At 36.9% G+C, this 27,935-nt stretch overlaps 1 protein-coding gene across 1 annotated transcript; it reads left to right on the forward strand.

Annotated features, from left to right (window-relative positions):
• The first annotated feature begins 934 nt into the window (after positions 1-934).
• On the forward strand, positions 935-27,913 carry LOC140155979 (retinol dehydrogenase 16-like). Its single transcript, XM_072179020.1, has 5 exons — positions 935-1,509; positions 20,197-20,406; positions 21,172-21,354; positions 22,200-22,337; positions 24,395-27,913. The coding sequence occupies exons 1-5, from the start codon at positions 1,203-1,205 to the stop codon at positions 24,898-24,900; spliced, it is 1,344 nt and encodes a 447-aa protein (XP_072035121.1). The 5' UTR covers positions 935-1,202; the 3' UTR covers positions 24,901-27,913.
• The last annotated feature ends 22 nt before the right edge of the window (positions 27,914-27,935 follow it).

Below are 27,935 nucleotides of genomic sequence, written 5' to 3' on the forward strand. Positions count from 1 at the left end.
TTAAAATTTCAAAATAATCCCATTCAATTACACGGTTGACGATGAAAATTTACTGAATTTAGGGACTGCACGTCATACACCACCTGGTCACTATCACTATCTTGATCTTGATAAGATGCCTACCATGCTCATGCGCGTATTTGGGGGGGGGCTTTGGGGGCGCCAGCCCCCCGGGGTCAAAGCAGGGGGCGGCAAAAACGAAGGGGCGGCGGAAGAAGAAGGGGCGGCAAAAACAGGGGCGGCAAAAACGAAAGGGGCGGCAAAACGAATTAGCAAATAAAAAAGGGCGCCAAAAATTGAAAAAGCATTAAAAAAATTGAAAAACGGTTGCTTTTAGGGCGCTAGTGCCTAAAATCCTTTTAACTATGATTGTTTATTTGAGGTTATTGGACTATGCCATTGAGATTAGGCTATTGTAGTCCATAGTGTTGGTCACCGTCTATCGGGTTCTAAGAGGCGGTAAACTGGTTAAGCCATACACAGGTCAAAGGTCTCGATTTATTTGGTGTTTTTATAAGTCCATTAATTTTGTATTTTAAACAAAGAATATACGCACAGCTACGCACAAGATTTTATCCCGTGCATATCAGAAAACAGTAATAAAATCAAATCCAAGCAAATTGTGGTTTTATTTTTAAGCTGGGCATACTTTTGGCAAAACAATTACGAAGTAAATCTAGCAAGAGTGAAATTAGAAACTTTTCACAAAGTCATGCCTATATATGGGCCCCCTCCGTGGAGGGCGCCCCTAAAAAGATTTAAAAAACAGGCCTGAAAAAAACTTCACTAGCCTAGCTGTCCTAACCCATCTGCGTTTTTCAAAATAGCAAAAAGCGCCACAATAATTAAATTATGCGAGTGTGCATATACATGATATATCATTGTGTACAGAGTGTGTAAGAGACGGGAAACCCCGGAAGAGAAACACGTTGGTGTTTTGATGATAGATGCAGATGACCCTGACTGCTTACCGTACCGTCAGATTTAGCACTGTAATCGGACACGTTGAGCTAGTAAAAGCATGCGAGATAGGCAGCCAGAAATAACATGCAGCGTTTCGGATATATATATTATTGACCTGACTACCAAAGTTCATCTTCCATCTTCTTCTGTTGCGTATTTTCTTTTGATCAGATGATGGAGAAATATCCATGAAAGATCGGTGATAAAATAATATATTTGTTCCATCATCCGTATGGTGCATGGAACTCATTACCAGTAATATTTTTTCCGACGTTCTCACAACAATGTCGCTGAAATTGTTGTGTTATTCAGCCGTCACATTGTGGTTCAACGGAGCTGTTTTGTGGAGATATCTAAAAGATGAATTGTTACTTAGTTTCCCCTATATTTTGGTGCTAATATTACCCACCGTGGCACAGCCTTTTTGCCAGTATTTCTTGGGTGGATTTTGCGGTCTTGCTGTTTTCTGCGTAGCATGTTTCTATCTTTATCAATATCTTCCTCAGCAGTATATCGATGTCGAAGGGAAAGTTGTCATTATTACAGGTATGTACATCTCCTTCTAGCTGTCATATCATACAAAATAAATACTATTAATACTATACATTTGTACGTAGTATATACTATTTTAACGATCAATATATTAAACACCAATGCATATAAATTTTGTACCATTAACGGGACCATTACATTAGGCACCGAACCATTACCAATTTTGTGGTGCAACCATGGAGGTATTATTACCTCCATGGTGCAACGTGATATAGCTTTTGTTTTTTGAACGCTTTATGAAGTTGATAATCATATAAACACGATCAATATTTTGTTTTTAGGCCTACTAAATTTATTAATTGCCCAGCTAACACCTCGGAATGAAATAATGCTTACTCCGAAATCACTCTGCAAATAAACATATTGCATTTAAAATAACACTGAGTAGGCCTACAAACCCGCTATCACGGTCATGCCTCTTCCCGTACACTTTTTCTTTTCTCACGGAAGACGTGTATATAGAGCCTATAAATAATATAAAACTGCATAAAAATTGGTTGGGAAGTGAGAAGTTCCTGAAGAGCTTACAGCAAACTTGAACAAGGATGGCGGATATAGATAAACACGAAACAAGGATTCCCACGCCATATGTATCTATTCTTGAACAAAGCTACATAAAAACTCATAACCCCGTGACGTGAATATTGGTAGCAGCCTGGAAAGTTGACTTCTGGTAGCAGCAAATGCAAATTTATACATTCAAGTGGGCTCAGCTCAGTGATCTGAATATTTATCCAGATCAGAACACCACAAAGTAGACCTTTCTGCATTGTCTTCTTTACTAAAAAGTAGTTTCTTACGCGCCCATTTTATAGGCCTATACCCAAAGACTTTGATCAATATAAGGCAGGTCCCTTACATATAGTCATACACTCTAATTTTCAAGGATTTAAAATAAATCCTAAGGGATTGTGATTAGGGACCAATCAAGTAGCCTATTAGATTTTAAATTAAATCTTACAGATTTAAAATTCAAATTTATAAGATTAATTTTAAATCTAAAATTGATTGGTCCATAATTACAATCTTAAGGATTTATTTGTAAATCCTTGTAATTTAGAGTGTACCACGTACATAACTAATTGGCAAATTCAACGTATGTACATTTAGGTCATATTTATCTTGATAAGATTCTGCACTGAACATATGGCATTGGTGCACAAAATTTAAGATTTCATCGGCTCTCATTAAACAATACCACAATATCTGAACTGTAAATTAATTAATTGCTCAAAATATGCATGAACTCTATGCATAATTCTTCATGCATGCACGTGGTATAACATAAAAAATGTACATGCAGTAGTGCGAACTTCCGCTTCATGCACTAAATTAAACCAAAGATACTAAAAATTTATTTTTTAGTATCTTTGATTAAACCCACCATTTAAAAAAATCACAAAGAGAAATTGATTCCTATATTTTAAAATTATAGATACGTGCATAAATTGAATTGAAATATGAAGAGAAAAGGACAAATCTACAATTCCATGAATATAATTTTCAAATAATATTTCCCAACACTGCGACCAGCCATTTTATTTTCTGTCGCACACTGAAAGTGAGACATGACCTCCGTCTTTTGTTGCTCTTTTGTTAATAATCCGTGCACAGTCTGCACTTATATATTGTAGGGCAGGAACCAATAAACTGGTCAATACTATCAAATGCTATTCATTCAATGCGATAAATTGTATTGATTGCAAATAGAAATGGCCCGATTGAGAGTCAATACTTGTTATTAATATGTACAACTGATCGTGCAACACGTAATGTTTAGTGATTAAAAGTTTAAAACCCAACAACTTCAAATCATGACTCATTTCGGGATGGTTGGTATCAAGACACGCTGACACATTTCACGAAGTAGGCCCACATTAGATAACGTTCAACAAACAACACACCCTACATTCAAACAAACTCACCCCCACTATACACCACACATTACCCCGATACACTGACACCTAAAACTTACCCCTGCAAGCTGGACACCCTTCCCTCCCCCACCCTGCCCAGTCCCCACACATCCGACCCACCACCTCAGTCGCAACACATACACCCAATCATGGGTGAACGCTGAAAACTTAATTAATTAAAATGGCATTAAAGTAAAACAAATGACAGTTCAAAAGGCAAATATACATTTGACACATGTTTTCATTATTATTTTATAGCAATCAATATGACAATATTTACATTTTTAAAATTGAAGTTCTTGGTATGAGGCATTTTCTGGAAACTAGAAAATGGCCTGAGCATGTTTTAAACAGGATAATAGAGTATTATATAGGACAAAATACACTGACCAATATGCCTTTTGTTTAAAGCAAATCGGACATACGGTTTTCATTAATATATCAGTTTATATTTTCTTAGCATCTTATTGTTTTTATCAATACTCAATGTAGTTAATGAGCTACAATGTAGTATTACTGAAAAAGCTCATTATGTAATTTTTGCCTGTATTTTGCTAAATATCAATTGAAGTATAAATGTTCAGAGTACTTTTATTTTGTAGAATTTTGCCTTGAAGTGTTTCTAATATGATCTAATGTATTATATTGTCTAGTTGCCATCTAATTTATATATTTGCATAATTAATGAGCTGATTTGCATAAATGCTCATTAATTATGCAAATTAGGGCGGCTAGATAATTAATTATGCATAAACTATCTGGAGGTCATCTTGAACACCTTGACCAAGTTTGAAACCAATAATCTGTTAATTAAATATGTTATGAATATTTATGCATTGTTTTTAGCTAAATATTGGTAAAAATTATTACTAATGAGCATTTTCAAGTCATGTTAGCTCATTTTGCTATATTGATTATTGATAAAAACAATACAATACCAAGAAATTTAAACTGTTTGTAATATGAAAACTGTATGTCCGATTAGCTTAAAATAAAAGGCATATCGATCAATGTTCTTTGCCCAACTCAATTAGTCTTTTTGAAATATGAATAGAGCACTATCAAAATGCCTCTAACATGTGTGTCATGTGTATTTTAGTGTAATTTGTACTACTTTTAGCATAAAAAATAGACAAAATAATGAATGGTGATTTAAAGAGCTATAAGAGATTGAAAGAAATGGCAAGTGTGGTCTTTATTTATGCGAAATGTTGGATATTGAGATTTTTGACGCAAGTTATAATTCCCGAGAATAAGGGACAATGTAAACACTATAATACAGACAAGAAATGTCAAATGGAGATATCAAGCAAAGGTCAACGAGAGGATGCGTTCTTGTGCACTTGTGAAGATCTCATTTCCACATGGCTATTCTGTCAGACTATACGTGATATATTTAGATATAGCAAACAGTACATCAGCCTAACATTATATGATGCGTTTATCTGTCCTAGACAAGGTCGTAGTAAACTACGGATGCACAATAAATTGTCAATATTTATACATTTATATGGCCTATATTTCTTGTCAACGGTTTATATATAAAAAGCGAGTGCAATATACAAAATAAACATCTTACTGCAATCAATAGAGTAATATAGTGCAATGACTTTATTTAATACAGACGTACATGTATATGCCTACATCTTACCAGGGTTTCTGCAAACAGCGGCCGGGGAGAAAGAAATATTATAAGTTATAAATTAATATAGTAAGTTTGCATGTTATTAGTGTTTATTTGGATTTTTCACCTGATACCAAAATCAACATTTTGATGGGGGTAAAGTGGGGGGATGAGGCTGTCAATCAAGTTACCCACCTTCAAACAGTTTAATGTTTAGATTCTAAACACACTCCATAGGATTAAATGTGTTTAGAAGTTTAGGATCAAAATACAAACATTTTAATTTTTTAAACACCAATCTGTCCCCGATTTCTAAACATGCAGTCATGACAGTGTGGTATTTAATCAAAAATGTTAAAATCACTTTGATAGCCCAAATTTTTACATTCAAACTTTTTTACATTCATGGCGATATAGGCCTATATCTACTTTAAAAAGTTTAAGAGAGTTTCGATTTTTTGAAAAGAAAACAGGAAACTACACGAATACCGGTATATAATATAATATAATATAATATAATATAATATAATATAATATAATATAGGCCTAATATAATATAATATAATAAGTATATAATGATTGAAGAAAAAAATTCTATCACAATGTATAATGTGTGATTCTGACAGCATGGACAGTAACATCTATAGATCCTTTGGTCTTTTCGATGGAAGATCATTCAACACAATAAAAACCGTTTAGATTTTCTTTCAATGGACGGTAAGCCCTAACTTGCCTCATTGCTCTTGATGCATATATCTACGCCATGCACGGTGCACTCATGTACAACAGTACATACATCTTTTATGTTTTACGCTGCCTATGTTGACAATAAAGTCATGTGCAATTCAATACCACTAAAGTTGTTTTTCCCTTTCCCGGGTTGCCTCGAACTATTCATGTCACAGGCGATCGACCCAATGTTTCATCTGCATGCGGCCTCATTGTGCTCATGGCTTTGAAGAAAATCATAGAATTTAAGATAGCGCTAGAAATGACATCCTAGTTAGCACTATCTTAGTCATCAATTATCAACCTTTGGTTCTTTTCCAACATCAAATCAGTTTTGTTTCGTCTAATGTGTGAGGAGATATATGGTAGGAACATTATGAGACCATTTTGGCGAGTATGATACGTTGGTGCTCATTTTAAATGCAATAGGATATGGATATACAATTTCACAGCAATTTCAATTAATGGTTTCATTTTAATTCGATTAAAAAAAAGCAGCTCCCCATCTGTGAGACCCCCCCATGCTGTCCGCCAAGATATTTAAGATTTCTATGCCCTTTTTTGTACTTTTAGCCCATTTTTTACCATTTTTGTCAAAGTTTGTCCCCCTTGAAAGTTGTTGCCCCCCCCCCCCCCCCTCCCCTTTTTTTTTATGAAGTCCTAGCTACGCCACTGGAGTGAACAAATCGGGAAATGAACGATATTCTTTTCCCTGGAAATTCTTTTTTACCTAACCTTTCATCGAACAATCGATGTCATATTGGTTCACTCTGTGCCTCTTCCATGTTGTATAGAGGCTCTGACTGTCATAACATGCATGGAAACTATAGAACATGGACGACTTGATCATTAAAGTATAAATGTGGGACAATTCTGTTCGACGTGGAAACCTTATCCACTGCCGTATATATTATATTTTATATGGACCCGAATCTGCATATTGACGAGGCCAACTCAAAGATGCTCAAGCTATGATAGATGAATTGAGTGATACATCTTTTAATCCAAGTGAATAAAATAGTATGATTATATTAACATATACAGTTATTAATTTTATGCAGAATTAAAATATTATAAATTAACAACAATTCAATTGGTGAACATGTCATATTGTAGAGGTAATGATATGATGATGGTTATGAGGGGCATCCCATGAGTCTTCATCAGATCAGCAACATCCCTGTTTATCATCAAAGCAAAAAAGTGCAGGCAGATGTCAATCCCCTTTACGTACCCCATACAACAAGCTACAACAAAAGTAGCATTATTATTCCGTAGCATCAACGGAAAGAGTATGATCACACATAGGCACCTCAGTACAGATTTATAGAATACAAAGCTCATGTTCAATTTCATGAACATAGTGAACTGCTATTTATATTTCACAATTTTCATGTATTTGGATAATTATTTTGACAAAATGTACATGATGAAGGTCAATGTTTTAGCTATATCTCATCACACGCAGTATAGTACTATCTATATACTTCAACGCATCTCCCTCAGTTACAAATACATCACATGTACGAGGACAAGACAAGGGAAATGATATTTGAAGCGATATACTTGAACTAGACTAGCATATATCGATTATCAAATTGTGTTCTAGGCTATTTTGAATTCTCTGGACGCAGCATCAAGTTCCCCTTTTTGAAGAGTAACCAAGAAACACACGTTTCTGCAGAGATGAAAAAGGGCACTAATTCAATTGCCTAATTTGATTTACAAAACATCTGCAAGTTCAAAATCATATAAATGCCATGTCGTGTGTATAGTGCCTTCATAGAAAGGTACTATTTGAATCAAAATGAACTTGCTTTTGCTTTAATAATATTATGATATGAAAAGTGCAAATGCGCAAGGAGGTTTATACCCAGTAGCGGAATTAAAGACAATCATCGTTTTGCAAAAGAATTGTATATGTGATGTTATGAAGAAGATATTCTACATGCCCGGTCTTCATGCTGTGACTGATTGAGTGACTGAATCTTTTTTTTTGAGCTTCATGACATAGCATAATAGTGATGTCTGATATGTTGGTTGACTCAGTCCCATTAACCTAACCATTTGTATACACTTTAAGCTGTTAAATTTTCAAGATGGCTGCCATCATATCACTGTATTATGCTTGTAATTGCATGGCATCATACTTTTCTAGACTTTTCTGTAACTGGCGCGTGTGTTGTGTGTTCGTTTGTGAACTCTGTCTGAGTGAAAAGTTGTTCATGAATGCACCCTGCGTTGGCGTATGTGTTTTTATTTTAATTCTATACGTACCACGCATCATCATTTTAGTTGAGAGGTCAAAATTGTCATTTGGGTGGGACGAAAAACAATAAAGAACTTACAGGCATTGTTGGTGCTTCATTTGAAGGGTCGGGGTATGCATTATTCATTTGAGCCATTTTCCATTTTAGGGGGTCAAACCTGAAAACCAATTATCAAAGACCACACAGTTTCAAAATAAATTTGAACTTTGTTGCGTGTAAAATGAAAGAATTTTGTTTAGATTTGAGTATTTTGTTTTAGGTTAGGGTCAGCAGTAGATCTATATACCAAAATGTAGGGTGCGAATCATGTTATCATCTGTGCGACACTCTCATCTTTGATGTGTGTTTCCACGCAGGGCGAGTTAATCATTTTGTATGAAACATGTTGACAAGTTGCAACCATTTTGCAGTATGCATTTGTTCTCATTGCCTGTAGCTGTGATATAGAGGAGATAATATACATTGGAACACGACGGCGATAGTGTCAAATGTTGCATGCTCACCTCCAGTCACGCATTCCATAATGACGTATTCTCAACTTAACTGATGTGTCAAAACGACGCTTTACGATGATGACTTTGCATCAGATATGACGGGTTTTCCGCCTTGATCAGTAAAAATCAATTAAATCACAATCAGTACACCTCAAATGTTAGTAGTTGATAACATTAAATAAAATAGATCATGCACGTAGGGCCAACATTACTATATACGAATGCATTAGTATATATTGCATTAATTTTATAGCATTTTTAAGATTTCAGAGATTGTCAATGTATTTATTATTTCCTATAACGTTAACTTGCAATTTAATTATTTTCACGAAACACCTGCTACAGGCATTACTCTTATTTGCATGTTATGCACATGATTTACATATTAACTATTTGGATTTTTGATTTGAATGTCATTAAATATTATGCGGTCATCTTCAGTAGATAGCAGCCAGCAATAAATCTTGCACCCTGTATATGTATCACGAGTATGTGATATTTGACGCAATTATTGATCGACTTGCTCCAAAATTAACTCGTTGCAAAAGCCATCCCTAAAACAATTAACATACAAACTATATGGTATCTCAGGGGACGCGACTTCGACGCCATGGGCCCCATTTCTGACTGACTTCACTTATTTCTGACTGCATGGTTAACAACCTTTTCGAATGCAATACACCAAGCTGTATCAAAATGATCAGTATTCCCATCAGTTTTGATGTTAATGTGTGCTGTTTCCAAATGGAACGTCTTGAAATGTCCAGATATATGGTTTTAAGAGTTTGTACAACATTAATCTACAAATCAGGTGATCTTTAGTTGCATTTTGTCGTGACAGTCTCATGTCCTTAGTCACGGGAAATTGGTGAATTATTCCAAATATTTTGATATAGCCTGTATTCCATCTAATTTCGATCATGCTGTCAGCTGCATCAATCTGGTGACATTTATGATTATGATTATACTTTTTGTGGAAGTCAATCATGTGGATCTTTTTATTGAGAATCTCAGCTCCAAAGGTGACTTTCATATTTCGTGTCAGAGGGTTTCTTTCGTGTATCAGAAACTATAGAATGGTATACAGTAATTGCAATAGTCCGACGGGTCATTGATTCGAAAAACCAATAAGGTTCGTTATGAACCTATTCTTTACCATATAACCCTAACTCTGCACCATTGACATATAACTATTAAGCCCGTCTCGTAACCCTAATTCTGGAACACATACCCTATACCTATAATGTCTTACACCCTGAATGTCGTAAACCCATTTCGGACTATATAAATGGTATAAATGGGTGCTCCTCGAAAATTTCGATTTTATGCTGCATGACATGTCGTACCGGTAAGTGTTCGCAAAACAAAAAATGTGTGGCAAAAAAAGTTGGGATTTCTATAATATTCTGTATACATTATCGCGGCGTCTTCATTCATACACTGTCTCCAGAAGTAATCATCTATATATAAGTACCCATTTAGGATCTTATATACCTTTTACATCGAGGGTGCCATAATCCAAAAGGCTAGCGGGCCTTACGACGGCTTCATTTCTTCAATTACATATGATCATGATGATATCAAGAAATCTTTGTGGGCGCTTAGCTATAATTAATTTGTGCGATGTGCCGGGTCAGACAAATATCACCCAAAGCATATTGAAATATATGTGTGCTTTTTTAAATGAATTTTTTGACTTCATATAAAGAGATGCAGCATGGAATCAAAAAATTGCATGCAGTATTGCAGAGGTACCTGTTTAATACTAAAGTGTGCAATAATAATGTTTAATAATTATTATACTGTTACTAAATCATCCCCAAAGGCACTTATATATTATGAACATATTATTAAGGTGGTAGGCCTATATGAGGTTATTTATGGAAATTAGGAAATGCTCTGTTTTAAACATATTTATTGAGTATAGGGCAAAGTACACTTATACCAATATGCCTTTTGTTTGAAGCAAATCGGACATATACGGTTTTCATAATACATCATGGGAGCTGATGTGCCATTGCTGCAAAACGATGAGACATCCTTGGTTTGAATTCATTCTGGTTCGTAACCCAGCAAACACAAAAAGGATCTTTAAACGTTTTAATAGCTTTTAAATATCGGGTTATATAAAGGTCATGAAAACGTTTTTAAAACGTGATTGTAAAATATTTTGGACAAACATTTTTGCAGAATGTTTTTTCAACACATAAATATAAACATTCTGTTCACTATAGAATGTTTTGCATCAAGTTTTCAAAACTGTTTTTTGAATGTTATTCAAACGTTTTTACACTCTTTATAATCATACATTAACGTTTTCTGTAAAACGTTTCGTGTTTGCTGGGATAGTACATGACCACGATACCGAGGATCTCGTATATATAGAAGCAGTTCTTAAAATATTTTGGGATGTTATCCATGATCTTATACTGATACAACAAAATATGTCACAAAATATTCAAGTTAAATATTACGTGAATTATATTAAAGTCGACAAGTTCGCATCGTCCTTCCACTTGGGTTGTGGGTGGGTGGGGGTGTGTGTGTGTGGGTGGGGGTGTGGGGGGTGACGGGAAGGGCCGTGTTTGTATAGATCATCGTAAAGTAAGTATATCCCAGCAAACACAAAACGTTTTCGACATCATTCGCAAAAGGTTATAAAAGGTTGTCAGAAAACGTTTAAATGTCGGGTTATATAAAGGGTATATTAAGGGTATAAAACGTTTTCATAACATTAAAAATCATTTTTGATAATCTACTGCTCAGCAAACAAAAAATGTTTTAGAGAAAACGTTTAAATGTCGGGTTATATAAAGGGTATAAAACGTTTTAATAACATTCCAAAAACATTTTAAAAACTTGATACAAAACATTCTAAACAGAATGTTATTTTGGGGTTGAAAAAATATTTTGCGCAAAATGTTTGCCCAAAATATTTGCAATAACGTTTTAAAAACATTTTCATGACCTTTATATAACCCGACATTTAAATGTTATTAAAACGTTTTGAAAAAAACTTTTCAAGAACATTTCTGTGTTTGCTGAGTGCAAATATTTTAACATAATGTTATTTAAGTGTTGACAAACTATTTGGCAAAAAATGTTTGCAAGAATAGTTTACAATAACATTTTTGAAAACATTTTAAAAATATTGTTGTGGTGTGTTTTCATACAAAAGGTTTTAAAACGTTTTCATGACCTTTATATAACCCGACATTTTAATGTTATTAAAACGTTTTTATGTAAACCAAAAGCCAAAATATAACTTATTAAAAACGTTTTTAAAATGTTTTTGTGTTTGCTGGGATGCCATGAGAAAACATTAATTAATTTGTAACGTACATCCGAAGGTCTTTATTGATTTCTTGTCTGCCTGTATAAAGCGACAAAAATGTCATAAATGAGACGAAAGTTGTTTGATTCATGAGGAGAATATACAGTAGGTTTATGAAATTTCCCTTCAATTAAATATATCGCTAAAGTGTTTAATGCAAATTTATTATCAAAATTTCAGGCTGTCTGTGAAAGATTTGTCTTATCTCGTCATGCCAGCCTTCCTATGAGATCTTCCGTACCCAAGAGGTATATAAACAATTCGTGCGAGATTTCAAGTGGAAAATATATAGTAGAATGTTTATTATACCTCAGATGACCATCATAAACTTGGCAAATCTAAACGTGTAGAGTGTGTTTATTTACCTATAGGACAATATTACCAAAGGTCGATGTATATTAAACTGAAATCAAGTCTGCATTAAGCGGACGTTTAAAAAACAACCAGGGAAGTCAGTCCCGGGAAAAATATGATATGTGGGATGATATGGCCATTAAACTTCCCAGGGTACGATAGACAGAAAAAGACACATATTTCAAGTAATATGGTTCAACCACTAGTGATGAGCAAGTGATGATTGACCAATCAGATTGCTTCTGTCTGACTGATACAACAAAATATCACAAAATATTTAAGTTAAATATTATGTGAAATATTAAAGTCGACAAGTTCGCATCGTCCTTCCACTTGGGATGTGGGTGGGGGTGGGTGTGTGTGGGGGTGACGGGGAGAGACGTGTTTGTATAGGTCATCGTAAAGTAAGTATATGCCATGAGAAAACATTAATTAATTTGTAACGCACATCCGAAGTCTTTATTGATTTCTTGTCTGCCTGTAAAGCGACAAAAATGTCATAAATGAGACGAAAGTTGTTTGATTCATGAGGAGAATATACAGTAGGTTTATGAAATTTCCCTTCAATTAAATATATCACTAAGGTGTTTAATGCAAATTTATATCAAAATTTCAGACTGTCTGTGAAAGATTTGTCTTATCTCGTCATGCCAGCCTTCCTATGAGATCTTCCGTACCCAAGAGGTATATAAACAATTCGTGCGAGATTTCAAGTGGAAAATATATAGTAGAATGTTTATTATACCTCAGATGGCCATCATAAACTTGGCAAATCTAAACGTGTAGAGTGTGTTTATTTACCTATAGGACAATATTACCAAAGGTCGATGTATATTAAACTGAAATCAAGTCTGCATTAAGCGGACGTTTAAAAACAACCAGGGAAGTCAGTCCCGGGAAAAATATGATATGTGGGATGATATGGCCATTAAACTTCCCAGGGTACGATAGACATGATAGACAGAAAAAGACACATATTTCAAGTGATATGGTTCAACCACTAGTGATGAGCAAGTGATGATTGACCAATCAGATTGCTACTTGTGCAGAAAATTAAGGTTCATTTCTTTTGCTGTGACCAAAAGCAAGTTATGATGTAACTAAAGACCTCATAAAAAGTAACGCAACTGTTATAAATGTCGTACAATATTAACAACACACTATTGTTTTTAAAGGAAATACCCGAAATTAAAGGTTTACAGCTATCAATGGTTATTACGAAAGCATTTTGGCATGTTTATCTTCACGCTGAAATCAATATAAAGTACTGTAACTTTTGAATTCGTTTTTTTTTCTCTTTAAAACACTTGTTAATATTGAACGACGTTGGACGTATGGGGTATCAAAACGCGCGCAAATCTCACATTTCTGGGATCCATGGGACCAGACGAATAATTAAACATGTTTGAAAGTATATCACTACGGTATGACAGTTTAAACCCACTTCCACGTTTGAAAGTTTTACGGGTCAAATTAATTTTCCCTTATACGATCATGTGGGTCATGGGGATCTTTTCGAGGGGCATCACGGTCTTAAAGAAGCTAATTGTCTGCTTTTACGAAAACTTGCCGAAGGAACACATTTTTTGAAAATAGTTATCTTTCATGTTGGCGCAAGAAATAACATTACATCCAAGCTGCTAAATCGGTAGCGATCATGGCGATTGAAATATAGACCCATTAACTACGATGTTCACCGTATTACGTGGATGGAGCAGCTGAAATCGCATCTCGAGTGTAGCCATGGGATACCCTTGGTGATTAACTTACAAACTCGAGTTGTGATGATTCAATTTGTGAACAAATAGTTTAACTAAATACGTATACGCTATGGAGCTCAAAAGGTATAACGCGTTTGTTTTAAATTTACCGTGGTATCGTATATTTATCAAGCTTTTTTGTGAAATAACAATTCGCCATTTAGGATATTTCATTATGTTTTTGCATGTTTTGTGCCCTGTAAAATACACAAACTTTTATTTCAAGTCTATTCAGACCACACTTGAATGGTAGCTCTTCCTATACATGATGAATGTTGGCTATAAGGGGTCCAAAGATTAGACTATAGTTTAATCTCGTTGAAGGGGTCACTAATATGATAAATGTTAAGAAGTTGGCGTCTCATTATGAGAGTAGTTTATCCGCGGCGTTGCCGAGAGTGGAAATGCTGGCTCACTGCTTTAAAGCAACTTAAAAGTTGTTTATCCGTAGAATCGCAGAGAGTGTCAAATGTAAATTAGTCTGTGTCCTGTGGTGTTGTTTGGCATTCTACGTGAGCATGGTGAGTGGAACATGTCTAATCTCATGGCTAGTCGAGGAGTCGCAGGGAGTGGAAAATGTACACTAGTCTCTGCCTCATAGTGGTCGTACTTTATCCGAGGAGTCACCGGGAGTGAAAAATGCACACTAGTCTCTGTCTCAGTGTTAGTAGTTTATCCGAGGAGTCGCAGGGAATGGAAAATGTACTCTTGTCTCTGTCTCATAGTGTTAGTAGTTTATCCGAGGAGTCGCAGGGAATGGAAAATGTATACACTAGTCTCTGTCTCATAGTGTTAGTAGTTTATCCGAGGAGTCGCCGGGAGTGAAAAATGTACACTAGTCTCTGCCTCATAGTGTTAGTAGTTTATCCGAGGAGTTGAAGGGAGTGGAAAATGTACACTAGTCTCTGTCTCATAGTGGTAGTATATAGTTTATGCGAGGAGTCGCAGGGAGTGGAAATGTACACTAGTCTCTGTCTCATATTGTTAGTAGTTTATCCGAGGAGTCGCAGGGAGTGGAAAATGTACTCTTGTCTCTGTCTCATAGTGTTAGTAGTTTATCCAAGGAGTCGCCGGGAGTGAAAAATGTACACTAGTCTCTGCCTCATAGTGTTAGTAGTTTATCCGAGGATTCGCCGGGAGTGAAAAATGTACACTAGTCTCTGCCTCATAGTGGTAGTAGTTTATCCGAGGAGTCGCAGGGAATGGAAAATGTACTCTTGTCTCTGTCTCATAGTGTTAGTAGTTTATCCGAGGAGTCGCCGGGAGTGAAAAAATGTACACTAGTCTCTGCCTCATAGTGTTAGTAGTTTATCCGAGGAGTCGCCGGGAGTGAAAAATGTACACTAGTCTCTGCCTCATAGTGTTAGTAGTTTATCCGAGGAGTTGAAGGGAGTGGAAAATGTACTCTTGTCTCTGTCTCATAGTGTTACTGTTAGTAGTTTATCCGAGGAGTCGCCGGGAGTGAAAAATGTACACTGGTCTCTGTCTCATAGTGGTAGTAGTTTATCCGAGGAGTCGCAGGGAATGGAAAATGTACTCTTGTCTCTGTCTTATAGTGTTAGTAGTTTATCCGAGGAGTCGCCGGGAGTGAAAAATGTACACTAGTCTCTGCCTCATAGTGTTAGTAGTTTATCCGAGGAGTTGAAGGGAGTGGAAAATGTACACTAGTCTCTGTCTCATAGTGTTAGTAGTTTATCCGAGGAGTCGCCGGGAGTGGAAAATGTACACTAGTTTCTGTCTCATATTGTTAGTAGTTTATCCGAGGAGTCGCCGGGAGTGGAAAATGTACACTAGTTTCTGTCTCATATTGTTAGTAGTTTATCCGAGGAGTCGCAGGGAGTGGAAATGTACACTAATCTCTGTCTCATAGTGTTAGTAGTTTATCCGAGGAGTCGCAGGGAGTGGAAAATGTACACTAGTCTCTGTCTCATAGTGTTAGTTGTTTATCCGAGGAGTCGCAGGGAGTTGAAAATGTACACTAGTCTCTGTCTCATAGTGTTAGTAGTTTATCCGAGGAGTCGCAGGGAGTGGAAAATGTACACTAGTCTCTGTCTCATATTGTTAGTAGTTTATCCAAGGAGTCGCAGGGAGTGGAAAATGTACACTAGTCTCTGTCTCATAGTGGTAGTAGTTTATCCAAGGAGTCGCAGGGAGTGGAAATGTACACTAGTCTCTGTCTCATATTGTTAGAAGTTTATCCGAGGAGTCGCAGGGAGTGGAAAATGTACACTAGTCTCTGTCTCATAGTGGTAGTAGTTTATCCAAGGAGTCGCCGGGAGTGAAAAATGTACACTAGTCTCTGCCTCATAGTGTTAGTAGTTTATCCGAGGAGTCGCAGGGAGTGGAAAATGTACACTAGTCTCTGGCTCATAATGTTAGTAGTTTATCCGAGGAGTCGCAGGGAGTGGAAAATGTACACTAGTCTCTGTTTCATAGCGGTAGTAGTTTATCCGAGGAGTCGCAGGGAGTGGAAAATGTACACTAGTCTCTGGCTCATAATGTTAGTAGTTTATCCGAGGAGTCGCAGGGAGTGGAAAATGTACACTAGTCTCTGTTTCATAGCGGTAGTAGTTTATCCAAGGAGTCGCAGAGAGTGGAAAATGTACACTAATCTCTGTCTCATAGTGGTAGTAGTTTATCCGAGGAGTCGCAGGGAGTGGAAAATGTACACTAGTCTCTGTTTCATAGCGGTAGTAGTTTATCCGAGGAGTCGCAGAGAGTGGAAAATGTACACTAGTCTCTGTCTCATAGTGTTAGTAGTTTATCCAAGGAGTCGTAGGGAGTGGAAAATGTACACTAATCTCTGTCTCATAGTGTTAGTAGTTTATCCGAGGAGTCGCAGAGAGTGGAAAATGTACACTAGTCTCTGGCTCATAATGTTAGTAGTTTATCCAAGGAGTCGCAGAGAGTGGAAAATGTACACTAGTCTCTGTCTCATAGTGTTAGTAGTTTATTCAAGGAGTCGCAGAGAGTGGAAAATGTACACTAATCTCTGTCTCATAGTGGTAGTAGTTTATCCAAGGAGTCGTAGGGAGTGGAAAATGTACACTAGTCTCTGTTTCATAGCGGTAGTAGTTTATCCAAGGAGTCGCAGAGAGTGGAAAATGTACACTAATCTCTGTCTCATAGTGTTAGTAGTTTATCCGAGGAGTCGCAGAGAGTGGAAAATGTACACTAGTCTCTGGCTCATAATGTTAGTAGTTTATCCAAGGAGTTGAAGGGAGTGGAAAATGTACACTAGTCTCTGTCTCATAGTGGTAGTAGTTTATCCAAGGAGTCGCAGGGAGTGGAAAATGTACACTAATCTCTGTCTCATAGTGGTAGTAGTTTATCCAAGGAGTCGCAGAGAGTGGAAAATGTACACTAATCTCTGTCTCATAGTGGTAGTAGTTTATCCAAGGAGTCGCAGGGAGTGGAAAATGTACACTTGTCTCTGTTTCATAGTGGTAGTAGTTTATCCGAGGAGTCGCAGAGAGTGGAAAATGTACACTAATCTCTGTCTCATAATGTTAGTAGTTTATCCAAGGAGTCGCAGAGAGTGGAAAATGTACACTAATCTCTGTCTCATAGTGGTAGTAGTTTATCCAAGGAGTCGCAGGGAGTGGAAAATGTACACTAGTCTCTGTTTCATAGCGGTAGTAGTTTATCCGAGGAGTCGCAGAGAGTGGAAAATGTACACTAATCTCTGTCTCATAGTGGTAGTAGTTTATCCAAGGAGTCGCAGGGAGTGGAAAATGTACACTAGTCTCTGTTTCATAGCGGTAGTAGTTTATCCAAGGAGTCGCAGAGAGTGGAAAATGTACACTAGTCTCTGTCTCATAGTGTTAGTAGTTTATTCAAGGAGTCGCAGAGAGTGGAAAATGTACACTAATCTCTGTCTCATATTGTTAGTAGTTTATCCGAGGAGTCGCAGGGAGTGGAAAATGTACACTAGTCTCTGTTTCATAGCGGTAGTAGTTTATCCGAGGAGTCGCAGGGAGTGGAAAATGTACACTAATCTCTGTCTCATATTGTTAGTAGTTTATCCGAGGAGTCGCAGGGAGTGGAAAATGTACACTAGTCTCTGTTTCATAGCGGTAGTAGTTTATCCAAGGAGTCGCAGAGAGTGGAAAATGTACACTAATCTCTGTCTCATAGTGTTAGTAGTTTATTCAAGGAGTCGCAGAGAGTGGAAAATGTACACTAATCTCTGTCTCATAGTGGTAGTAGTTTATCCAAGGAGTCGCAGAGAGTGGAAAATGTACACTAGTCTCTGTCTCATAGTGTTAGTAGTTTATTCAAGGAGTCGCAGAGAGTGGAAAATGTACACTAATCTCTGTCTCATAGTGGTAGTAGTTTATCCGAGGAGTCGCAGGGAGTGGAAAATGTACACTAGTCTCTGTTTCATAGCGGTAGTAGTTTATCCAAGGAGTCGCAGAGAGTGGAAAATGTACACTAGTCTCTGTCTCATAGTGTTAGTAGTTTATTCAAGGAGTCGCAGAGAGTGGAAAATGTACACTAGTCTCTGTCTCATAGTGTTAGTAGTTTATTCAAGGAGTCGCAGAGAGTGGAAAATGTACACTAATCTCTGTCTCATAGTGGTAGTAGTTTATCCGAGGAGTCGCAGGGAGTGGAAAATGTACACTAGTCTCTGTTTCATAGCGGTAGTAGTTTATCCAAGGAGTCGCAGAGAGTGGAAAATGTACACTAATCTCTGTCTCATAGTGGTAGTAGTTTATCCAAGGAGTCGTAGGGAGTGGAAAATGTACACTAGTCTCTGTTTCATAGCGGTAGTAGTTTATCCAAGGAGTCGCAGAGAGTGGAAAATGTACACTAATCTCTGTCTCATAGTGGTAGTAGTTTATCCGAGGAGTCGCAGGGAGTGGAAAATGTACACTAGTCTCTGTTTCATAGCGGTAGTAGTTTATCCAAGGAGTCGCAGAGAGTGGAAAATGTACACTAATCTCTGTCTCATAGTGGTAGTAGTTTATCCGAGGAGTCGCAGGGAGTGAAAAATGTACACTAGTCTCTGGTTCATAATGTTAGTAGTTTATCCGAGGAGTCGCAGGGAGTGAAAAATGTACACTAGTCTCTGTCTCATAGTGTTAGTAGTTTATCCGAGGAGTCGCCGGGAGTGAAAAATGTACACTAGTCTCTCTCTCATAGTGTTAGTAGTTTATCCAAGGAGTCGTAGGGAGTGGAAAATGTACACTAATCTCTGTCTCATAGTGGTAGTAGTTTATCCAAGGAGTCGCAGGGAGTGGAAAATGTACACTAGTCTCTGTCTCATAGTGTTAGTAGTTTATCCAAGGAGTTGAAGGGAGTGGAAAATGTACACTAATCTCTGTCTCATAGTGGTAGTAGTTTATCCGAGGAGTCGCAGGGAGTGAAAAATGTACACTAGTCTCTGTCTCATAGTGTTAGTAGTTTATCCAAGGAGTCGTAGGGAGTGGAAAATGTACACTAATCTCTGTCTCATAGTGGTAGTAGTTTATCCAAGGAGTCGCAGGGAGTGGAAAATGTACACTAGTCTCTGTCTCATAGTGGTAGTAGTTTATCCAAGGAGTCGCAGGGAGTGGAAAATGTACACTAATCTCTGTCTCATAGTGTTAGTAGTTTATCCAAGGAGTCGCAGGGAGTGGAAAATGTACACTAGTCTCTGTCTCATAGTGGTAGTAGTTTATCCAAGGAGTCGCCGGGAGTGGAAAATGTACACTAGTCTCTGTCTCATATTGTTAGTAGTTTATCCAAGGAGTCACAGGGAGTGGAAAATGTACACTAGTCTCTGTCTCATAGTGATAGTAGTTTATCCGACGAGTTGGGCATGGAAAATGTACACCTCTCTGTCCCACTCTGGTCCCACATGGTTGTTGTTTGTGTATGCATGGTATGTCGTCGAGGGTGGTCTCTGTTTAACAAGGTGTCTCTGTTTTACAATATAAAAATGTAAAACGTGCATAGCAAAAAGTGGAATATGTACAGTTATTGTATATGTTCTCGTTATATCGCGTGCAAGTTATTTAACCGATGGGTCGCTGGTCATCTTAAGTGGAAAGAGAACATTACTCTTATCATTGCGTTACCACTGGTTACGTTTCACTTGAGTTGTTTTTGATTTGTGGATTCATTTCTTTTGCCCCTCCCATTTAATATGACTTTTTGAGTGAAATCAATAAGATAAGTTTTTTTAATTATGTTACAAATATTATACATTTTTATAGGTTGTAATTCAGGGTTCGGCAAAGCTGCAGCAAAATATTTCGATAGCATCGGTGCCTATGTCTTCGCTATATGCTACAGCGGTGATTCCGGGGAGCATGAACTTATTGCTACGTGTTCAGGGAAGCTGACACCAATACAACTAGACATTACGAAAGATGATCAAGTACGCAAGGTGGCGAGAACGATTAAAGGAATGCTAGGAGATAGAGGTGGGTTTAACTTAGGTTGTCGATTATAACACTGTTGCAATGATGTAATTTACTGTTCCATTTGCCCTTGTACCTGCGATAGCCTATTGTGACTAACAGAAGTCTAGAACTATATAGGGCCAGCAACCAGTCTGTAGCTTATCTTATTGTGGATAATCCGATTGGCAGCCTCACCCCACACTTTACCACATCAAAAATAATTGCGATATTTGCATCTGAAGAAAGCACATAATTTTTGTTATAACTCCAGTAGTAAAATGTTATTTTTTCCTTACGATGTTTTATGAACAAAACTGTTTCTGCTTCTAAATATCCAAACTACTGGAGCAATATAAGCCTGGAATGTAAGCCAAATTTTGATAACATAGCCTATGCATCACTGTAAGATATAGAAAGCGCCATATGAATCGGACCGCCCACCTTAAGTAGATACATTTGACATTTAAACGATGTGTTATAATTGCAAAGTTTGTATCATACAATTTTAGTATCATGACAGTCAACTGAGACTTAAAGTTACAAGTGCACATATAGGAACTCTGAAATACTTTGAGTAACACAATTTTACACGTTTGACGACAAATCAACTGATTTGTAGAAAGGAGCTCTTATGATCTGCCAAGTTGAAAACAATCAAAGTTTTTTATCAGTTTCGCCGTCGAGCAATGACGAAACTGATAAAAAAATTGCATCGTAGTTTGCTTATTCCGGTCGAAAAAAACCACTGTCTTTCATGTAATTATGTTCTCTATTCCACCCAAACAGAACTTTGGGGACTTGTAAATAATGCCGGTATATGCTACTATGGAGAATCAGAGCTGATGCCCATCAACATGTATCAAAAACTATGGGAAACTAATTGCCTAGGACAAGTGCGAATGGTTAAAGCCTTCTTGCCACTTCTACGGAAATCAAAGGGTCGGATTGTTAACGTGACAAGCATGTCAGGTAGGTGGTCATTTACTGATATACACGATTTTCATTTGAACATCAAGCGCAAAGAGTATTGGCATTATGTTAAAAGGTCATCAGTTTTAATCAAACGTGAATGCGTGAGCTGACACTACACGTGTACACCTATATTTGATGTCACTTGCAATATTTCTACTATCTATCTGATAATGTCATTAACAAATTCTCATGGTATCCACGGTTTAGCCCACATGTAGGAATGTGCCAAAGTAGTCTTGTGCGATTGGTGGGTAGGTCTTATTGCTCTTGGAGGTTTTTTAACCAGAATGCTCCAAAAGGTTCATATTTTGACCGATTATTGTACGAACTAGACTATATGGGGTGTTGTACCAAGCTTTATGTGCATGGGGCGTCACTTGATCCACAGAGTCTCCTCTCAGAATCGGTTAGGATACAAAATACCATTATTTTTCACATAATGCTCATCAGTTTATTAGAAACCCGAGACACGTACAACATCGCCCTTATAGATGCAGTAAGCATAATATTACGAGCGTATGTGATGTAGAAATAATTTGTTAAAACGCTGTTGTTTGTCAACAAGCCGTAACGTATTAATGGCCATATACTACTGTCATTTTTGACTTCAATTATAATAGTGATTAATTAATACTGCTTTACGCTTAATTAAATGTGATATTACCATAATACCGCCGAAAATAATGAATAATTCTATAGTGCAGCTGCATTATAATGTAACAATTCAAACGTCACATTATTAAACTCTATGTCAAGGATATTAGCCTTTTATCAAAGTATTGCTTTTATTGTGTGCCATTTTACTGATCTTTGGTTTGTGTTGTATTTGTGTTGTATTACAGGTCGTATGCCAACTGCCAGTTACCCAGCGTATTGCAGTTCCAAAGCTGCTGCGTTGATGTTTTCCGACGTTTTACGTATGGAAATGAAGAAATGGGACATCAAGGTGTCCGTAATTGAACCGGCGGGCTTCCGCACAGGTAAACGCAATAGGCCTACTAACACTGACTAAGAGCCAAAATTGGCTCATTACCATTGGGCATAAGTAGTAACCCTACACCAGGCATAAAAAGAAACTCGTCAGTTATAGTCATCCTTGCTGTTCAACAACCTGTCCGACTCTGATCGCTCAAGAAAGATTAACTACAAAAATCTACTAACCGCCCTCCCGATTTTCGGGCGGCGCGGTCACTGGACTTTCGCGATTCATCTTTCTTGCGCCATGTGAGATAGTGATCATAGTCTGAGCTGAGTATAGTCTGGTAACTTAGGAAAAGAAGGTTCTACTCGTCGGACTATGTTACATTAGGTCATTTCAAATATTGAGTTTTAGTTTTGGTTTTGGTCACGTGGTTTCCTATTATCCTGCCTAAGCTCTTTAGTGACGTACTTATCGATATCTTTGTTTGTACCATTTGTTAGAAACTTATAATTGGTATCAAACCGTTTCAGTTTGCATTTGAGTTCGTTATATAACTGTGCGACCACAGGAAATCAGGTTTGAAGTTGCCTTGATACAAAAGAAGTTTTTAAATTTCGCAGTGTTCACGAGCAGAGAAGTCTATAACAAGTCAATCTACATTTGAAAGCGGGATTTAGTTTTCGAAATAGCCAAGGCTTATTTCACTGTGAAAAAATATAGACCATCGAAATATTTCCACCGACATTACAAAAGAATACCTTGAAAATAGACAATTGGGTGATATACACAATACTGCTCTATTTATGTGCATATCGCATGACAGAAAATCAATATGATAGAAAGCTGGTTTAAATTGACTTTTATTTATTTATAATACAAATTTATTTATTAATGAGAAATGAGAAGAGTAAAGGAGAGAGGGAGAGAAGAGAGAAGGAAAAAGGGTGTGTGTAGGGGGTGTAAGGCGAGGGAGAAAGAGAAACAGAGGGGAGAGAGCATTGGAAGTGGGAAGGGAAGGAGGGGAGAGGAGAGGAGAGCTTAAGAGTGGAGTGAAATAGTAGGGGAGAGTCGATATCGAGTGTGGGGGAGGCGGGGGAGGAGGTTATATAGGTGGGGAGAGGGGAGCCAGGGTAAGAGGTATAAACTAATTCATAATTAAATCATCTCCATCATCATGCATCGTTTTTGTTTCATACAAACAAACAAAGCCCCCCCTCCCCCAATATACGCGCATGATTTCTTAGCCTCGTAGAACTCGGGGTGTAATTATACGGTGAAGTGAAAGTATGCCACCTACGATAGAGAGCATCAACTAGCCCGGGCAACTACCGCCCGATACTATAGATATCCGATAATAATTATGTTAACACAATAGGCCATTATATACTTATGGCTATATACCCTATATCTGCTCCGCTTTTTAATCCCTTGATATTTGGTTTCTGAACAAACATGACAAAGGAGAAACCAAAACTTATCATTTGAAATGAGGGAGTGTGTGCTTTATTGATTGGCCCTTGGTGCTTGTGTGCAATACAACGATGCGTTCCCATTGAAAAAATCGTTGAAATTGTAATATTTGATTTTGGGTTTTGACGGTTTGGAGGCGCATATCTTGGTCAATTCTTGTTGTTCGATTTTCACGAACAGGGTGTCAAATGAGAAAGCAAAATCCAATTAACAAAAATGTATATTTCAGAATAATCCAAAATTATCAGGCTGTTGAACAGCAAGGATGACTATAACTGACGAGTTTAGTGTATTTAATAATCCGTATTGTGTAAAATTGGATTGAGTATGAGGAAACATTCAAAGTTAAGTCTTTCAGTGAACAAACGTACAGGTTTAAAAAAACTGTGTCGTGACCATGCTGACAGATGCGCATGTTTGAGATAACCAGGCAGGGCTCAACGCCTGGTACGTATAGGCCCTATTCTTGCTGGATTGTGCAGAGTATTAATTCGGGGATAGATATGTCCTCACAGACCTGAGAGTATTTGGACTATTGGTTCCTGAAATGTAGGCCTATCACATCTTTGCAGATGAAAAATATGAACCAACTCTCATGTAACTGAATGTTGTATTTGTTTAACATGTGTTACTTTTCTTTTACAGGGAATATCAAGAATGATCGACTTAAGAAAACGTTTCTACACATGGTACAATCCCTTCACCCGGACATTAAAAGAGTGTACGGTCATTTCTATTTCAAAACGGCAGAAGAGGCCATCTTTACCGAAGACGATATTCGTTTGTTAGAGGACCTTACTCCAGTGTGCGAGGCTATGGAGCATGCGCTCTTTGCCAAACGACCTCGATCACACTACCAATGTGGTATGGGTTCCACCATACTGATGTCGATTGCAACTCATATGCCTGCCTTCGTTGTAGATTTTATATCATCTGTATTGACTGGGACTCTTATCCCACAAGGAGCCCTTGCCGATGCAGAATCGACAAACTTGAAAATGCCAACGAACCCTTTAGAGTCTAATTCGTTATCTCTTCCGGCCAATCAAAAACCACGCAAAGACAATCACGTAACTATAGCAGCTAACGTCAAGGTCAACGTCATCGACGTTAATGGACATGATGGAAGGGGAAATGAAACAGACGTCTGAACGTCGCATCTGAAACGTTATTGTACTACTTTCATGACTTTAACTGAAATGCCAATACACAGGAAGGTTCCAAGAATACAGATACATTCCTGGAATGGGTCAATCCTGGTTGATTGCAATCCAATCCATGGAATAAACAAGAAAGAAACTCCTTCGCTTTCCGCGCACTAAGTGTCACGATTCTTGGCTCTGAATTTGTCATGTGTAAGGAATTTCAGTAAGAGTCCTAAAATGAAATATCCTCAACATTTAGTCTCAGGTATGAGGACACTGACTTTGAGACGTGTGTTTACCACGATGGCAATCTTACTATGTCCTTCCCAAGCACGAAAGAAATGTTCATGCAGAATATTTGTGTGTCTGGAGAGTTTTAAGAGTACTATTTTTGTCACTTAGAGGCAATTTTTGATAGAAAAATAGTTAAGTTATTGCATAATGTGTATAATGTGCTTGTTTGTATGTTTCTTTCATGTTGTAATGATAAAGGTTTATTTTTCCCGTGGGAAATGGCAATGTTTGCTTTATATCTAAATCAAGTTGTACTTAATTCTCGTTTCAGAACTAATTACAGGACCCATATTGTAGATCAGGTTATAATAAGGATAGTTCTTACGACATTAACAATTTAAAATGTTGCTATGGTAGGCCTATAGATAGCAGGAAATTGTAGGAAATTTGTAATATTTACAAAATTACAACTAAAAACATTTGCGTGTAAAGATGAGATATTGGCGCAAACAATTATAGCGTTGAGCTCATTCACCTCGGATCTTTACAGCCTTACTTTATGTACTTTGTGCCATAATGGCCGATCCAGTTCTTAGAAATACATGTACCTCATAACAATTGAAATTAATACTCATTAAGAAAATCAGAGCTTGGAGAATTGAATCTGTGCATTTACATCTTAGTTGACTAAAAGATGACCAAATACAGACATATGTCTTTTAAAAATGTCAGATTCCTCCTTGAAAGCACTTTCCGCCCCCTTTTGATAGCGGTGAGAGCTAGGAACTTGCGTCAATTGAAATTTTGTTATTTTTGAAATTCTACCTTTTGCCATTCATATGGCTTCAGTTGGATTGAATGAATTCAGTTTAGTATGCCAAGTGATGTATATTAAAGTGTGCAGAACATTATAGAATGTTTCAATTTTTTTACTGAGTTTTAATTTCTTCAAAAATGCCTTTGTTGTAAGTGCAAGTTGGACGGTCGGCACGGAAAGTACAATAACAAGATATAACAGAGTTCATTTCATTAGTATGCTTTAAAACGATGCCATAAATATAAAACACATTACATTGGCTATACAAAATAAGGAAACATCATCGTATCAAAACCGAATATGTTGTTAACAATATGCAGTGGTAGAAATTACCAAATTAATTGATTTTTTATATTTTAGTCTTCAATTATTTGTAAGATGATTGTTTTATATAGAATTGCAGATTCATAGGTAGTGGTAAAAAAACTGAGAATAAAATTAATGATTGTTTTTAGTTTTTAAATCCGGTCGTCTTTTAAACATGTAAAGGTGCAATCTATCTTTTGGTTTTATAAATTAAGAAACGATTTCTATGTTATATAGTAACTAAAACAATGGAAAATGATGCAATTGCATGCAGAATGTTTCAAATGTTCACTTTTTGAAAGTACAATTTCTTTTTGCAAGTCTTGAAGGTATCGTGAAGACAAAGCATCTTGAAGATTTCATGATATTTTATCTGGAATAAAGCTATAAGTGTATGCTCCTTCATGCAGTGGTGTGTACCAAAGTTATTCTGTGTTAACTGTCTTCATGAGAGCAAAGAACGGCTGAACACAGCTTTTAATCAGGCAAGCAAGAAGTGCTGCTATATACTGAAGAAAATCAAAACAGGGATGCTTGAGTTCGTGGCCGTGTTCTTGCATTTGAACTTATACACGATACTATAGAGCTTTGTATATATTCATGCTTCGTTGATGCCACTGCATGTGGGTTGATGCAATTCTCTATTTTCCCTTCACTTTTTTACAGGCTTAGGTCTAATTATTTCTGTCGGCATACTTTTGTGAAAAGCAAAGAGAACATGGAACGTTTTACTTTTGACACGAATCAGGCTAATTGAACTTTAAAATGTCACACACAGGGTTTTGTTATGTGGTTTTCAACAGCTTTTAACTTTTTAGTTTGCTCACCTTTTTGTGGTTTTTTTTTGGGAGGTAATCAAAATATCAGTGTTTTTTATTTCACCCCGTTTTGCAGATAGATCCCTTTCGTAATAAGCATAAAAAGTGAAAGATTATAAGCATCACGAGCACATTCAATGGAGGAGGCACTTAAAACTAAATTGACTGAGACTGTCTGATTAATATCTGAATTATGGTAATATACATACATCGGTAATCATGGTGATTGTACAGCTATTTTTCTGTATCTTCCAAAAAAGGTTGTTTTAAGAGCTATTTAATTGATGCAATGCATATAATGTTCTTGTATATAATTGCAAAAATCATATTATAAGGTATTTTATGGAAAGTTCATTGTTGATATAAATAATGACAACAATTATAATTGAATGCGTCTATGCATTTAGCAGTAAAAACATACGTTTAGATTTTGGCAGTATCTTCGAAAAAATCTTCGATTCCATCCACAGAAAGATTATGTTCTTAGTGCTCGGACATGATGGAATACATGTATATAGAAGCTGTTGTCAACGCCTTAAGTGCGCTCTAGAACAACTCGAAAGTGTGATGGTATAGATGGCAATACATCTCCGATCCTTTGATGTTTTCACCGGAGTTCTGCAAGGTGATGTTATGGCTCCAGCCCTATTTTTTTTAGTATTAGTGGACTTTGTACTAACAAAGACCATCATGTACCCCCATCTTGACTCGGAAGTTATATAAAGTCTTTATCCAGCTAAAAGTAATGACTTGGGATTTTGCTGATGACATTGCCTGAAATCCAATATCCCACGGGCGTATAGGTGATATCTTATTGTACGCATACGCCAGTTGAATCAGGCAATCTTAATGATGTATGCTGTACA

This window comes from Amphiura filiformis, chromosome 6 (assembly GCF_039555335.1).
Source record: "Amphiura filiformis chromosome 6, Afil_fr2py, whole genome shotgun sequence".
Lineage (NCBI taxonomy): Eukaryota > Metazoa > Echinodermata > Ophiuroidea > Amphilepidida > Amphiuridae > Amphiura > Amphiura filiformis.

Coding starts and splice junctions, on each gene's coding strand:
- LOC140155979 (XM_072179020.1), top strand. CDS start 1,203: ATGGAACTCATTACCAGTAATATTTTTTCCGACGTTCTCACAACAATG. Junction 1,510..20,196: donor GAAAGTTGTCATTATTACAG/GTATGTACATCT, acceptor ACATTTTTATAG/GTTGTAATTCAGGGTTCGGC. Junction 22,338..24,394: donor ACCGGCGGGCTTCCGCACAG/GTAAACGCAATA, acceptor TTTCTTTTACAG/GGAATATCAAGAATGATCGA.